The 16,655-nt window shown below is 44.6% G+C and overlaps 1 protein-coding gene across 2 annotated transcripts in view; it reads right to left on the bottom strand.

Annotated features, from left to right (window-relative positions):
• MPV17L (MPV17 mitochondrial inner membrane protein like) overlaps positions 1-16,655 on the bottom strand; it is a 203,747-nt gene that overhangs the window by 157,912 nt on the left and 29,180 nt on the right. For both annotated transcript variants that reach the window (XM_044080654.1, XM_044080660.1), the window contains one exon: positions 13,782-15,499. In XM_044080654.1, the coding sequence (XP_043936589.1) occupies positions 13,782-14,088 (307 nt within the window). In that variant the 5' untranslated portion in view covers positions 14,089-15,499. The remainder of the gene's footprint in view (positions 1-13,781; positions 15,500-16,655) is intronic.

The raw sequence follows: 16,655 nt of genomic DNA, 5'->3' as shown, positions 1-16,655 counted from the left end.
GTTGATATGTGTGCAGTACCAATGTAATCCAAATCACAATTAACTATGACATAATATCAGTTCTACCATGGGCATCTGTGCTGTGCATTCCTGGGTACATGTTGATAGTGCCTACATATTTGCACTTTTACTTACTGTTAGTGTTACCCCTTCTTTGTTGTACAATGAACTACTTCCAGCCCTGCTTACTGTAGCTTTGTTTGCATGCATGTTCGCTTGGGGTTCCTGGAACACTGCTTCCACCTGCAATGCAGAGTTACAGTGCTTCTGTGGACTCCTAGTGACATCTGCATAGCGTACGATACGTATGTCAAGTTTACACATGACAGAACATCTCTGTCCGTCCTGTTCGCATGTACGTTGCCTGTGACACATTGCACATGTCTTACCTGGCATTTACCCACGTGTGCAGTCATATATGCCAGTGCTATGAAACAGTAGCAGTACACCCACACATACACACCTTCAGTATGTTGTTCCCCATTGGCCCTATGTGTTGGTACTCACCATGGCAATCACACTACTAGGGTAGCATGTGCAAAGGTAACCTGTGAATCACCTCTATGGTCCAGTTGTGGTTTATGTGAGTCATGTGGCAATGTCACAGCTGCCACATGTATGCAGTCAACCATCACCCTTGGCCAGGAACGCACAACACATGTGTGGGATGCCACCACATAGCCAATCTGGGGACTGAGCTCTCTGAACCCAGTAATGCCATACCCTGTCAGGTGGCATGTCATACTACAGTGACTACACTACAAGTCAGACATAGACACTCACTGACAGCATGCTGAACACACTGGGGCATACATGGGGACTCAGAATAGCATCCTGCCTAAGCATCACACACCTCCGCAGCTGGCACACAGGCATATGTTGCGTCAGAACAGAGCACATGCCACACATGGCATACACATCCCATGTGCCACACACTCACAGCCTGTAGGGCTACACAACACACCTGCTACAGATGTGTCAGGTACCTGTCTTGGGTGCTGCAGTGGGGTCCCACTCAACAGGCTGTATATGGTGAAGGTCACAGTGATATGCCTCAGGGGCACTATGGTCCACCACAAAACACATGCATACAGGTCAGTCAGAGGCATGGACACATATGACTCAGTCATTGACCATGCCACTATGAATGACCTGAGACATACCTCCCTGGACTACATGATAGGGAACATAGAAGGGATCTCTCAGCATGTGGCACGGGCCAGTATGAGCCTGATCTTGGTTGCCAACATACCCTCACCAGGTATGCTACCACTATATGTAGGAAGGGTGTTGTATGTCTACATTCTGCTCAGTCTCCAATGTCATTCATATGGCATCCGCTGGCTGTCAACATGTGCTTACATGCTAGGGAAGCCACAATGATGTGCAAGGGGCAGCTTGCACGTGACACCCATGGCCCAATGTATATTGGCGAAGCTCCTTGATACACACATACTGCCTTATGCTGCAGGACAAGGATTACATAGCCACCTCCATGGGTATCACACAGGTTAGGACACTAACAGTGCTGCTACACAACACCAGCAGTGTACACCGCAAGATGCATGCACTGGACACTGTCCACGGCATGGTGAACTGCAATGTCTGTGCAGTACCCCAGTCCTGATTCATGGCTCACAGGTGCAGCCCATCACTGCCAGGTTATGCCTCATACCATGCCTGTTGTCCCCTACACATGTAACACACATGGACAGGGGGGTGGTATCCCAAGGCACCACAGATACACACACCTCCAGGTTGTTGGCACAGCACAAAGCATCAGGGCCTATTCATGTGCAGCTAACAGTGTGTTGGACTGCCGTCTGGTTCATAGCCTGGCACACACAACCCTCCCATTCACAGCAAGACCACCTATCCTCCATAACAACACTGGCAATATGACAGTCTCAAGAACTGTCTTCATATGGCTGGACTGCATCCAGCCAAACATTGTGCGTGAGCATTACTGTAGCTACAACACACTAGTTGAAGGGTTCCCAGCATGTGGTCACTGAATTGCAGTGGAATGACATGTTTCCACACCCACAACAGGTGAGAACATGCAGCACCTGTACATCGACTACATGTAGACTATATGGCCCAGACCAGATGTGTATCCCCTGCTGTAGGTATTTTACCATATACACCCACACTGTATAGACACATACTGCGTGCGGCCCCTGCACAGTAAGACACAGTCATATTGTTATGCATTGCAAATACCATTTATCCACTCGAGGCATGTGTCAGACATGGTAACTACTGTAGGTCACAGGTATTTATGTGTATGTGTCACACACATACATCATGTGTGCAATGCCATTGCTGGTTTAGGCAATGGCATGCATTGTTATGCACAAAGACCCACACAGGGTCATAATGTGTGACACAACCACACGTGGCAGTTGTGGATTACCAGAACATACCTATCTGTACTCTGACAATGGTAATAGACCCAGTAGCAGAGCGCACTGTTGGCATTACTGGCCAACTAGCCCTGTTTGGCTGTGCTGATAGTGTGGTGACATCCCCTGTGTTTACTGGGGGAATATGCAGCATCTGGTGTATTGTAGTATTTGCCAAAAGGATCTGTTCTCTCACACTTGCATTTACACACACCCTACTACCCCCCCCACACACACACACACACATGCACACTTGCCATTTGCAGGAATCATACCCCTACCTAACTAAGTCACAACACGTGAGAGAGACGTATTAGCGAAGCGCACTATTCGGATTACTAGTTGCTTCCTCATCTCTGGCTGTACTCATAGGGTGCTGACATCATCAGTGTTTTGAAAGGGTAATGTGCATCAGGTAGTGTGATCTCCTGATTGCTAAAACTGACATGTTTGTTATACAGAATTGCACGCACACAAACTCCCCACATCCAAACACGCACACATGCCATTTGCAGGCTTCAAACTCCTACCTAACTATATTATGACACTTGAGAAACACGCATTAGCAGAGCGCGCTATTTGCATTACTGGGAGGCTTTACTTCCCCTGCTGTACTTATAGGGTGCTGACATCAACAGTGTTTAGAAAGGGGAATGTGCATCCTGTAGTGTGTTCTCCTAGTTGCCAAAAGGGATATTTCTTTCATACAGACTTACACACACACTAACCCCCTCCACACACAATGAGCATTTGCAGGATTCACACCCCTATGTTATGACACTCGAGATGGATGCATTAGCGGAACACGCTATTTGCATTACTTGGAGGTTTCCCTTCTCCTGCTGTACTTATAGGGTGCTAACATCATCAGTGTTTAGAAAGGGGAATGTGCATCCTATAGAGTGCTTTCACAGTTGCCAAAAGGGACATTTCCCTCACACAGACTTGCACACACACTATCCCCCTCCACACACAATGGGCAGTTGCAGGATTCAAACCCCTACCTAAATACGTTACGACACTTGTGATAGACACATTAGCAGAGCGCGCTATTCAAATTACTGGGAGGTTTCCCTTCTCCTGCTGTACTTCTAGGGTGCTGACATCATCAGGGTTTAGAAAGGGGAATGTGCATCCTGTAGTGTGTTCTCCTAGTTGCCAAAAGGAATATTTCTTTCATACAGACTTGCACACACACGAACCACCTCTACACACACTGAGCATTTGCAGGATTCAAACCCCTACTTAACTATGTTATGGCTATTCGAATTACTGGGAGGTTTCCCTTCTCCTGCTGTACTTCTAGGGTGCTGTCATCATCAGGGTTTAGAAAGGGGAATGTGCATCCTGTAGTGTGTTCTCCTAGTTGCCAAAAGGAATATTTCTTTCATACAGACTTGCATACACACTAACCCCCTCTACACACACTGAGCATTTGCAGGATTCAAACCCCTACTTAACTATGTTATGACACTTGAGACAGACGCATTAGCGGAGCACGCTGTTCACATTACTGGGAGGTTTCCCTTCTCCTGCTGTACTTATAGGGTGCTGACATCATCAGTGTTTAGATAGAGGAATGTGCATCCTGTAGTGTGTTCTCCTAGTTGCCAAAAGGGATATTTCTTTCATACAGACTTGCACACACACTAACCCCCTCTACACACACTGAGCATTTGCAGGATTCACACCCCTACCTAACTATGTTATGACACTCGAGACAGATGCATTAGTGGAGCACGCTATTTGCATTACTGGGAGGTTTCCCTTCTCCTGCTGTACTTATAGGGTGCTAACATCATTAGTGTTTAGAAAGGGGAATGTGCATCAGGTAGTGTGCTTTCCCAGTTGTCAAAAGGGACATTTCCCTCACACAGACTTTCACACAACAAACCCCACTCACCCACCTACACACACTGAGCATTTGCAGGATTCAAACCCCTACCTAACTATATTATGACACTTGAGGGAAACGCATTAGCAGAGTGCACTATCCGAATTACTGGGCATCTGTTCCGCACCTGCAGTATTTATAGGGTGCTGACATCTTTATTTCTACAGAGGTATGTACATGTAGTACTACCTGTCAGGTGGGGGATAGCATATATATGCATTTTCAGACACCTATGTCAGTGTCTGATATGCACATTGCACTGGCAGGTTATGTTGTATACCATGCTTTGTGACCACAGGACCTGTAACACACAACACAACCAGTTCAGAACACCACACCCACATCCAGGACACACACTTAGCTTCCCTGGGAATAGTGCCGGGATATGCATGTGTTCACATACACCATTCCAGTTGTTAACATCAGGTACAGGCATATTGTGTGTGAGAACTACTCAGGCCTCTACCACTTTACCCTACAGCCACTACCATTTGTGGGTCCATGTGCTATGGCAGAACCACACACCACAGCCACATGGGGGAATACATATTGCACCTGTCCATCTGCAACATGGATACTCACTGTTCCACACCAGAGGTAGACCACCATTGTTGATATCTGACCATACCCACCTTTCCCTGGACATCCATATCCCATCTCCACCCCCAGGCAAGGTTGTCACTGCACATAAACTGTATTTAGCACAAGCAGACTCTACACCTGTGAAGACTGGGGTGGACGACTTCAGAGGGCCCATGCTGGGGGACTATACTGGCCACTCAGCATAATCCTTGACAATTGCATTCTATGAGCATGTGTACGGTTTGCATTAATCATGCTATCCCACATATACCCATGACTGTTCCACAACAAGACACCTGTCAGGTGTACACCAGCCATATATGAGCCGTACAACAGACAGAGTGAGCTAATACATTGCAGAGCTGTAGCCCACAGAGGGAGGACATCTGGGAACAGTTCCAGCATGGCACTTCATTCACACATAATCATCACAACACAGTGTTGACAGTGGAATTGTCCAGAGAATGCAGATAGGGCTCCCCTCAGTCTGTTATTGACAGCCACTTACTGTTGGAGATCCTCAGCAACCCTCTTCCAGCACACACCGACAACATGGCTGTGGCTTAGCACATTCAAACCCTGGGATCTCCACTGTGCCCCTGCTTGACAGAGGCACAGCTCACTAGCCCCACATGTTGCCTTTTGTGACCTACTTTACAGTGGCAAAGTAGCCTACTGTACTGGGGATGCAGATGCCAAGCACACTCTGGCTGAGCTGTCATTCCCTAGGGCAACAAGCCTAGTATTGACCTCTACACCCATAAGTTCAATTGTCAGATGCACAATATTTGTTGTGCTGTTCTTCTGTTTGCAGGTCTTTATTGCCATAGCATTCCCTGTTCCTTTGACCAACTTGTGTATCTGTGGAAGATGTTTGCATATGATGGTGATCCACTATATCACTTATGTCTCTGTGGTCATTTACTGTGTGCACTGGGCAGATTGCTGTGTTGTGGTTGGTTCCTGGAATGACACGTACAAATACCAGATATGTGTGGCCAACTGCTAAACGGAGATATGATCTAAGTGTGTGAGCATGCCCAGTTCAGCCTTTCCATGGCATGCTGTCTGACATATGCCTCATTTATCAAAGTGTGCGAGCATGCCCAGTGTGAGCTTTCCATATGTTGCACTCTGAAGTCCACCACATATTTGGGCGTGTGTGAAGTTCAACAATATCTCACATTTATGGTTGTGTGTTGGGTGTCATGTTGTGTACTAACTGGCCAACTGCTTTGTGTCTGCCACAACAGGGATTATACTGTGCCTGCAGGGATTGCATGGGATACTTTGCAGACAGTTGCCAACATACCTTCATAATGACCTAACACTGTAGTACCGTATAGTGTACTGGTTCAGTACTTTCACTGTGATGGACAGTATTCTGGACTTTAGTCCTATCACTGCTTGACATCTTCATAGTGAGCACAACAGAGTGTGTAGGGGCCAGTTGTGCACATATGACCATGTTGCATTATGTTCAGATATGGACTACCTACACCAGGCTCATCCAACATTGGTAGTGTATTCCACAACATGGGTGGACACTGGCAAACACTAGCGATGTTCCCTAGGTCATTTCTGATGCTAGTCACAGGGTGTGTTTATCCTTCGACACACATTGTAACTGGAGTTTGCCATGACATATGTCATGGTTAATATACTGTGCCTCCGTCTACCTCTGACATAACAGTGATACCCAGGGTTAGCCTACCATCTCCCATCCACTCATCAGGATTCCTCTTGAGGGGTGTCGATAGGTGACTCTCTGGCTGACCTGTACCGGGTAGTTTATTCCACAACATGGGTGGACACTGGCAAACACTAGCGATGTTCCCTAGGCCATTTCTGATGCTAGTCACAGGGTGTGTTTGTCCTTCGACACACATTGTAACTGGAGTTTGCCATGACATATGTCATGGTTAGTATACTGTGCCTCCGTCTGCCTCTGACATAACAGTGATACCCAGGGTTAGCCTACCATCTCCCATCCACTCATCAGGATTCCTCTTGAGGGGTGTCGATAGGTGACTCTCTGGCTGACCTGTACCGGGAGTTTACTGAAGAGTGGGGGTGCCTTCTGTGTTATGGATCATTCTGTACAGCTTGTCCTATGTATGTCAGTGCTGGGGTTCAGGTCTGTCATGTGCATAGCTCACTGCCATTCAGATTGTACAAGGTGCAGCATATTTATTGATTCCAGGTTGGACATGGCTTCATACATCAGGTACAGCTTGCCTGTAGCTGGTCAGTATGGCAGTGTGTGGGGCTGCAGTTTGTTTACTCAGGCAACACATGGCATCTGTTCATGCTCTTTGCTACTCCTGGTGGAGTACTGTCGTGGACTGTACAGTTGATGGAGGTGTCTGCTGAGGTATATCCCACAGGGGCTATTGTAGTCAATTGTGATGCTGATGAAGGATGACTGCAGAGCCACAGTGACCTCCCCTTATCTACATCTGACAACCTTCATGATTGGGTGGGTATATAGTATGTTTCTGCAAACACTACAGACACATGTTTGTCCAGTGCAGGATATCTATCACCTTTTGTCCTCAGGTCTCTCATTATATGTTAGGTACGTAATGGGTTAACACCTGTGTGGTAATTTGTGGGCACTTACTGTATATCCACGGTGGTTGTCTATACACAGTTCTGCAATTAGCTTGCTGACATGGCTATGGCTCCAGTTGTCTGTTTGTAGGTGGCCCTTTTGTGGGTTGCTTGTGTCAGCTGGGGGTCAAATTTGGTGGGCTGTTTGTACTCCTCTGCATACATGTTCAGACACAGTCCTTCCATGTTGGCCTATACCTATGAGACATATATATGGAACGGGGGGGGCCCATGACCAGGCCTTGTGGGATGTCACTCATATCTGCTTTGTAGTCTGACATGGATGCAGCATGTCTGACCATATCAGTTCTGTCCTTGGTCTGTTTTGCAACCCCTCTACTGACATAGGAGTATATATTTAAGCTGGTGAACATATCCATACTGAACTCATAGGGTATTGTCTAGAAGCATATGCACGGTCCAGCTACGCTGTGTGGACCACATTGCCCTCATCAATGACCTTAATGACCACTTCAAATGGGTCACACATGTTTAGGGGCAGGATCTGCAGTTACGACAGCCACACTGTGTAGGGTCCAGTATCAGTAGGTCCACAATAACTTTATGTCTGCAGTACATACTGATCCTTTCCATAGCTGTGCAGACCAAGCTTATCAGGATCCTGGAGTGGTAGTTTGCAGTATCCATTCAGGCAACACCTTTGTTGTGAAGGACCACTGTTGTTGTACACTGCTCTTTGGGTACATATCCTGTGGTAGGGCTGACATTGGGCAGTAGTGTGATTTGGCATTCCATTATTCTTGGAGTCCATGTTGGCCTCAGCCCAGGACACCATCACATACCTTTTCTGTTGTGTGTTTTGATTTGCAGATGATGGCTGTTACCTCAGCATCTGCAGTGTCAGGGGACCAGCAGTCTGTTGGGATAGATATTTTGCATTCTGGGGAGGTTTACACTGCACCTGTCAGATTGTATGTTAGCAATATGTGTGTGTGTTTGGTATGTTGTTTGTAATATCTGTGTGATTCGGAGCATATCTGTGGATGCCCAACATGGTTCCTACCATCAGTTAAGTAAGCCTTGTGATTATCCTTAGTGTCCTGTACAATTTGTATCTTCATAGGTTCATGGGTTCATACTAGGCTATCCACCATAGGGCATTAGTAAGCCTAGCCAGAGTGTGTGTGTCTTTCACCGCCCCTTGCTATGTGACTATTATGGCCATTTATGAATGTCTTTACTGTGCCTCTGTCTGGTCATGACACAGTGAAGACCCCCAGTATACATGTACGATCATCCATCCACTTGGCGATATTCCTGTTGAGGGGTGTCAGTGAGGGGCTCTGCCTAACATGGATTGGGATCCTGTTTCAGGATGTGGGGAGCCTCTGGGTTATGTATCTGTCCCTCCAGCACATCCTATTTCATTGTGTGTTGAGGCTGACGTCTGTCACTCTCACAGCTCCAATGGCTTTGATTTCCTGTGGTGGAGCATGTCCATTACTCCTGTGTTGGACATGGCCTTGTACAACAGACATATAATGCCTCTGTGTAGGCAGTCTGTGACTGCATTCAGCTGGGGTGTCTACACCCAGGCAGCATATGACACCCTTTATCCTCTTGGTGGGGTAACTATGAGGTATTCTGAACCGCTGCAGGTGTCACGTACGGTACATCCCATATGAGTCATTGTACTAGATTATGGGTCTGATAAGGGAACAGTACAGTGACCTCTGTTGATGTAGATGTGAATCCTTTCATGATACGGTGTCCAGTATCGACAATCTTCCTAGCCACATTGGCATTGTGAGTGTCACATGACAGAGTACTGTCGACTTGTGTCCCTAGGTCCCTGATTACTCCTTGCATACATAATGGTTTGCAACCTATGTGGTAATTTGTGTGTACCTTGTCTGGTATTTGGTGGGACATTCATACTGTCCAGTGTCTTCAGGATGTCTGGGTGGAGTTCTTGTGTGTGAGAGTGTGGTCTGTCGCATGCTACAGACTGTACAGCAGTTTTGACTACACGTAGGTGCACATGGGTGGTCTCCACTGCTTTGTGCATTGTCAGTTACCTGGCCATATGGGTGTCTGTGCTGCATATGGATACTCCCCCTCCTTTGATGTTTTGGTCCAGGTGTTGGGGCCATAATGCATGATATGTGGTATGACCTGGTAGTGCTGGTGTGCTATCACTAGGCTTGCAGCAGGCTTCTGTCACTGCACAGACATCAGTGTTTTCCATACTGGGAAGTGCCTCAGGGGCATGCATATTGCAGTTTACATATCTGGCATTGGTCAGCATTACCCTTATGTTTCTTACCACTTATGTTTTCTAGGGTGATGGGTAGTCTTTTTGACCTTGCCTACATATGGCTCTATGGAGGTGGCAAAGGCCTTATCCAGTATCCAGACGCACAGGGGTAACAGGTGCAAGCCATCCCTGGAACAGCAGCATGGCTTGTCATGCTTGACATCTCAAGCAGACAGACATTAGACCCTCTTGGACTGACAGCTGTAACTGTGCCACCTGTTAAACATGATAATTCTGTGTTTGTACTGTGGCATAATTCTTGGTGAGGGTTGGATGCTGCACATGGCCAGTGTCATACCGGCCTGGGGTACATACTCAGAGAGCTCATCCATGTCTCTTTTCATGTAGCCCAGGGAGATACATCTCAGGTCATTCACACCAGCATGGACATTGAGTGCATCATATTTCTGCTTGCTTTGGGGTGACCTGCGTACTTGTGTTATGTGGCATATTGTGGCAGCCTACAGGCAGCTTACTGTACCCTTTCCCTTGTTCAGTCTGGTGAGTGGGACAGCAGTGTGTCTGCCTATGCAGACACCTATTACAACTGTATCAGGCACGTTGTTTCTCCTTCTGGCCTGTGATTGTTTGGCACACCAGCTTTGTGTACTATGTGTTGCATGTGCTATGTTTGGAGGTTGTGGTTGCTTGTGATCTGCTTTGGAGGCTTCTGTTGGTGTGGTGTGTTTGTAATTAGGGCCTCCAGCAAGGAGTTGATCTTGGGCGTTGAGCACCAGTCACCCATGTTGTTAATGACCAGGTCCAGAATATTGTTGCCCCTGGTGGGAGCATTGACAAGTTGATCCAGGGTGTTAAAGTTTATCAACTCCAGGAATCGTTGAGCCAGGGAGTTAGTACAAGAGTAGTTTTCCCAGTTAATGTTTGGGTAGTTGAAATCGCCCATTATTATGGTGTTTGGTTGGACCCTCATTTTTTCCAATGTCCCCAGGAATGAGGAGTGAGCGTCCTGGGTCAAGGTGGGGGAGCTATAATAAGCTACAATTTAGAATGCATTTTTGCCCTGGGTTAGTTGCACTTGGATGATTTTAGAGGCATCGTATTTTGCAACTAGCCTGGAGGTGTGGATATCCACGATGAATATGGGCACGCCTCTTCCCTTCATGTTTCGGTCTGGGTTTTGTGTCCAAAACATGTGGTATCAGTTATAGCCTGGTAGTGCTGGGGTGCTCTCGGTAGCCTTGAACCAGGTCTCAGTCACTGTACAGATATCAATGTTCTCCATTTTGAGGAGTGCCTCAAGTGAGTGCATTTTGAGGTTTAGACTCCTAGCATTGAGTAACATTGCCCTCAGTTTTGTTTCCTGTAGTTCTTATGGTGGTGGGTTTGTTTTTGAGCCTTGCCTAAAAAAGGCACTATAGGGGTGGCAAGAGCCTTGGCCAATATTCTAAATCCCAGGGGTGACAGGTGCAGGCCATCTCTGGCAAAGCATCGTGGCCTGTCAAGCATGTCATCCCAGGCAGATAGATACTGGATCCCCTTTGAATGACACCAAAAGCTTAGCCAATTGTTGTAGTTGATCATCTTATCTTTGTACTGTGGTATCATTTTTGGTGAAGGCAGGATGCTACTCGGGTCTAGGGTCATACCTGCCTGGGCTACAAGTTCAGAGAGCTCTTCCATGTCTCTTTTCATGCAGTCCAGGGAGGTACGTCTCAGGTCATTTACACCAACATGGACTATGACAGAGTCATATTTGTACTTGCCTTGTAGTGACCTGAGTGCATGCATTATGTGGCAGATTCTGGCACCTGACAAGATGCTGACAGTAACCTTCTCTTTGTTCAGCCTGGTGAGTGGGGTATCAATGTACCTGACTATAGAGTCACCTATCACAAGTGTGTTGGGTATGTTGTTTTGCCTTATGGGCTGTGGTTGTGCGGCACACCAAGTTTGTGAGCTATGTGTTGTTTGGGGTGTGTTGGTGGGAGAAGGTTGCTTGTGTGTCTGCTTTGGAGCTCTCTGTTGCCTAGGCAGATTTAGATTTTTAATCAGAGCCTCCATATATGTCTTGGTGTTTCTATGTGTGGGTTTTGGAGGTGTTGGTTTAGTTGGTCTATGTGTTGTGAGTGGGGTGTTGCAAGTTGTTACCTTCGCCTCTTGACTGTCTGTTCCAGTCTTGGTTGGAGAGAGCTTTGCCTCTAGATTGGCTGTATAAGTGCATCTCACACAAGTGTTAGTGTTTGGTGGTAGGAGGAGAGAGTTGTCTCTGTAAATGAGGCAGTTGTACCATTGCCTCAATATGCCCAGACTCATCAGTTAGGCTGGAGAGTACACTGGGAGCTGTCTCTTGGACATGCCTGAATAAGTAGGGAAGTATAAAGACTATTCCCTTCTGGCAGATGCAGGGGTTGAATGCTTAGTGCTGCAGTAGATTTAGAACAAGTGCTGGGCTGAAAGGTGCATGTCTGGGTGCTTTAGGCTGAAAGACTGACAAGTTCTAAGGGAAAAACTGAAGAGCAGACGTTGTGGAGCCAGGAATGGTTAACCAGTGCTGCGCTGTGCGCAAAACCGTGCACAAGTGGATTTTTATAGCAGGAAGATAAAAGGGATAGAAATTAGCCAAAAATGGCCAACAAACTACAAATTCTGAGCTGAAAACGACTACTTCAGGGATACTTGTCTATCCGTCTGTCAATGTCTTTTAGAATTCACATATTTTCACTTGCTCTTTTTCCACAAATACATTGCCATTTCTAGCTAGAAGGTATATAATTGAATATTTAACATGGTACATTAAAATATCAGCAATATTTTGTGTCATACGGTTTGAACTTTGATACTCATGTATTACTTCACCACTCATGGACTCACAAGGTCAAACCACAGTAAGTGAAATATTTCTAATTTTGTCGATTTACCTGATACAGTTTATTTATCCGTGGTAGTGGTGCTGCGATAGCGTTGTCACCTCACAGCAAGACGTTGTCGCGTTCGATTCTCAGTTAGAGCATCTTCTGTGTCGAAGCATGCGTGAATGGGCGTGCCTTTGTTGAAGGTTGTGCATCAGGGCTGTTAACTCGGCAAGTAAAAATCCACTACCAAACATTAGCGGACCGGAGTTCCACTGTGGCGACCCCTAACCGGGATAAGCCGAAAGACACAACAACAACAACCTGATACAGTTTATTTATTTTATTTATTTCACATTTCATTACTGGGAAAGTCTGACTAGGCATAAACCACATCTACAGTGGAGTCCCTTTGAGAAAGCTTCATAGAAATAATACAATTTGTTACAAGCAGAATAATAAATAGCTTGCAAGTAATTTGTAGAGTAATAATAAATATGGACAAGTGAATACAAATATCAAAGTGATACAAGTGAATATGTACAGGTGATACAAATCAAATAATCTCTGAGCTAACAAACACAGCTAAATAGAATTCTACATCAGTAATAGGAAGCAAAGAGCTACCACAGCATAGTTAGAATAAATATGCCTTTGAAATAGGAAGCAATAGGAAAGTAATAGGTTATGGAGATGCTGAAACAAGAAAGTTAACAATAAGATTATACTATAGGGTAGCAAAATAAGGAAGTGGAAGAATATGAAAAGAAAGAAAAGAAGGAGAAAATGGTGGGAATAGTACAAGATGGCGAGTGTGAAGTAAGTGTAAAGAAGGAGAAAATGGTGGGCATAGTACAAGATGGCGAATGTGAAGTAAGTGTAAAGAAGGAGAAAATGGTGGGAATAGTACAAGATGGCGAGTGTGAAGTAAGTGTAAAGAAGGAGAAAATGGTGGGCATAGTACAAGATGACGAGTGTAAAGTAAGAGTTGAGGGTGGGGAAGGAATAGGAATATGCTAGAAGGAGAGGAAGGAAGACAGGGAGAAAATGAGAGGGGAGAGGTGGAGGAAGAATAAGAGATGGGGAGGGAAAAACTGAGTCACTTTAATCAAAGTAAACATGCAGAAACCAAATCTAGCAAATATCCATATGAAAGAATTTAGGACAACACATTCTCTTTAATTATAACTGCAACTTACCTGTGTAAAAAGCACTGATTGTGATAGGACCAGCCACCAACTGGTCAGTAACCACCTTCTTGATGACACAGCGAGCAGCAGATCCTGGCCATACATGTTCGAGGGCTTTAAACCAGAAGAAGTTAAAGTTGGCATGAAAGCAAAGTCCAATCAGTCCCACCTTTGCTGTCTGTGTTAAATCAATCACTTCATCTTTGCTCTTCGTAAGCCACTGCTGGACTAGATCTGCACTGGCAAAGAGGGAGCCATAGACGGTCACATTACTCAGCCATGGGTACTTCCGAAAGAGCCGCAATAGCTTCTGCATGGTATCTCAGTTTGTTTATATTATGCAGAGTATAAAAGGCAACCCAGGACAAGATTGCAGTTCATAAGTAATAAGTAGACCTGCAATCCAGGAGGCTACTAAAAAGCTTATCTCAAATTGCCAAATGCCCCAAAGCAATATGTGATTAAATGACTTGCTCAAGGTCACAGAGTAGGTAAATGAAGGTGTGAAGATTCAAACCCTGCAACCTTGGCAAAGGAAGCAGTTCATTAACAAGTCAAAGCTTTAGTCATCTGTAGTAACTCCCAGACAAAACTCAAAGCCACAGATTAGGCAAATATAGGTGGAAGGAATCAAACCCTGGACCTTTGACTACAGGAAGCAGTTCATTAACAGCTCAGAGCTGTAACTCTCTGTCCTGTTACCTATACAGTCCCTATATAATATAGGCAGATATGGAGTCTTTTAGGATGCCAATATAATGGAATTATATTCTGGTTAGAGTAACTACAGAATAAAAAAAAATGCAGTGAATCAAAGTAGATAATATGTAACTGTATAAAGCAGAGATACTACCAGAGTATAGGAATGGGACATAACTGCTACAAATTAATGTAAATCACAAAACAACTGCTAAGAAGAAAATGCTGCAGTCTTTGAACCTGTAGGTTACAGAGACTACAGTGCTTGTCAAAGGAAGGTCCACAACCATTTAATACAATGACACATGTATATGAGAAATACCAGAAAAAAACATATTAGCAGTGGAGGTCTAGGTAATAGCTTCCTGACAAATGCAATGGAACACTGGCATGCAGTCTTCTAATCTAAAATTAAAGATAATCCAGGAATTTAAAATTTCTATACTTGTTTAATAAAATGGGCAGTGGCTATGAAGTTATTGTCCATGCATGCTCTACATAATATCTATGTATATTCTTGAGATTCCGACAACAGTAATTAAATAAAGGGCCTGATTTCTTAACATGCGGATGATGTAGCCTAGAAGAAGACTGAGATAAGACTACTTTGATGAGAAATCTATGAAGTGAACTAATAATTAAACTGATTAATAGTGTTGAGACAGAAGTTTCATGTCACGAATGTTTGACATGTTTAAGTTATGACGTGTTCTCTCATCATAATGGATGTTGGCTTTGACAAAAGCCTCAGTTACTTGCTTGCTACACTTGCTTACAGATGGTGAGTGGGTATCTCAGTCAGGTCAAAATAATAGCCAGTTATGTATTACTTGTCACAAATGATGATACTATCCACTGCCAAAAGGACGCATCCAGTAGTTTTGTACTTTCACTCTCCATTTAACCCCATAGACAAGTGAATTCCACTTTAGATTATTGAATTTAAGATTCTTTTTGACTCCTGATGCTGTAAAAAGGACTTGTGGCTGTTTTTTTTTTTTTTTATCAGAACTGGAAAAGTTGAAGACCTGTAAGAGAGAGAAAAAACAGTTAGGGAGACTTTAAATAAAGACTTGCTGGAATTGTAGATTTGAATGTAAGAACCGAGATTTGAATTAACTAAAACTTAATATGTCAATTAGTTGGGTAAGCCGTCTAAAAACACGTTACTACAATCAAGTTTAATTTCTATATTTTAATGGCATCCTTTGTCCCACTCATACATGTAAAAATATGACAGCAGTATGCCATATTCATAGGTTCAGAGGTGCACAGTAGGCTAACAATCACTATGGCCCTTAAAAGCCTAGCTGTGCAACCCAAATGTGACTCACAAATTCGATTTATATTTGATTTAAAGGGGATAATTTACTGACTGCCTCTGTCCATCAGAGACATGGGAGCCAGACCACTCTTGGATTTCTGATTAGCCATCTACTAGTCCAAGTTGCACTTAAATCGGGATAGGGGGATCTCTGCTTCACATGGATGAGAAGCCTATTACACAGAATATCCTATTTATCTTGCAAAATTCAAGTCTTTTAATCTAGTAGTCTGGTGCTGTTTGTTTTGTGGATATGCAAACGATTCATCAAAACAGGGTCCAGAGATGCCTTGTATGCCAGGCAAAGAATACCTTTCAGAAGTCAGTAGGGTACTGAGTAAATAGACAGGGCTCTGAGGTGATCAGCATAGGATATTGTATTTACTCCTTATATTCTTTTTGTAAGTTACCTTTGTGGATGTTCCCATTGCTGCGTGTGTCTGATCAGGTACTTACTGTAGGTGCATTATTCTCTATAATGGGACTGATGAGGGCTGAAAACAGTGGTACGATGATCTCTCTGGACCTAGATGCCATGCCCTTGCTTATAAGTTGAGCAACACAGAAAAATGTTCTTATTACCTTGGAAAATGCTAGGTTACTATCTACATGAGTTCCCAGATCCCTGACTAGTGAATCAGTTTTTAAGGGCATTTATTAATGATGTAGTTTGCTGGGGTAGCAGATTTCCCAGAAGGTACTATAATGCAGTTCTTGGTACTGAGTTTTTCGCCATACCTTTGGCACTAATTTTTTGTCTGTATTAGACCTTCCTGAATGGTGTTCTAATTTTGGGGGAATTCAATGACTGCTCCCTGCTTGCAATCATCTGAAATCCTGGTTAGTCAGAGGCCTTTGAC

This window comes from Protopterus annectens, chromosome 1.part1 (assembly GCF_019279795.1).
Source record: "Protopterus annectens isolate FY-2018-M chromosome 1.part1, PAN1.0, whole genome shotgun sequence".
Taxonomy (NCBI): Eukaryota; Metazoa; Chordata; order Ceratodontiformes; family Protopteridae; genus Protopterus; species Protopterus annectens.
This window is presented reverse-complemented; position numbering and strand designations above follow the sequence as displayed.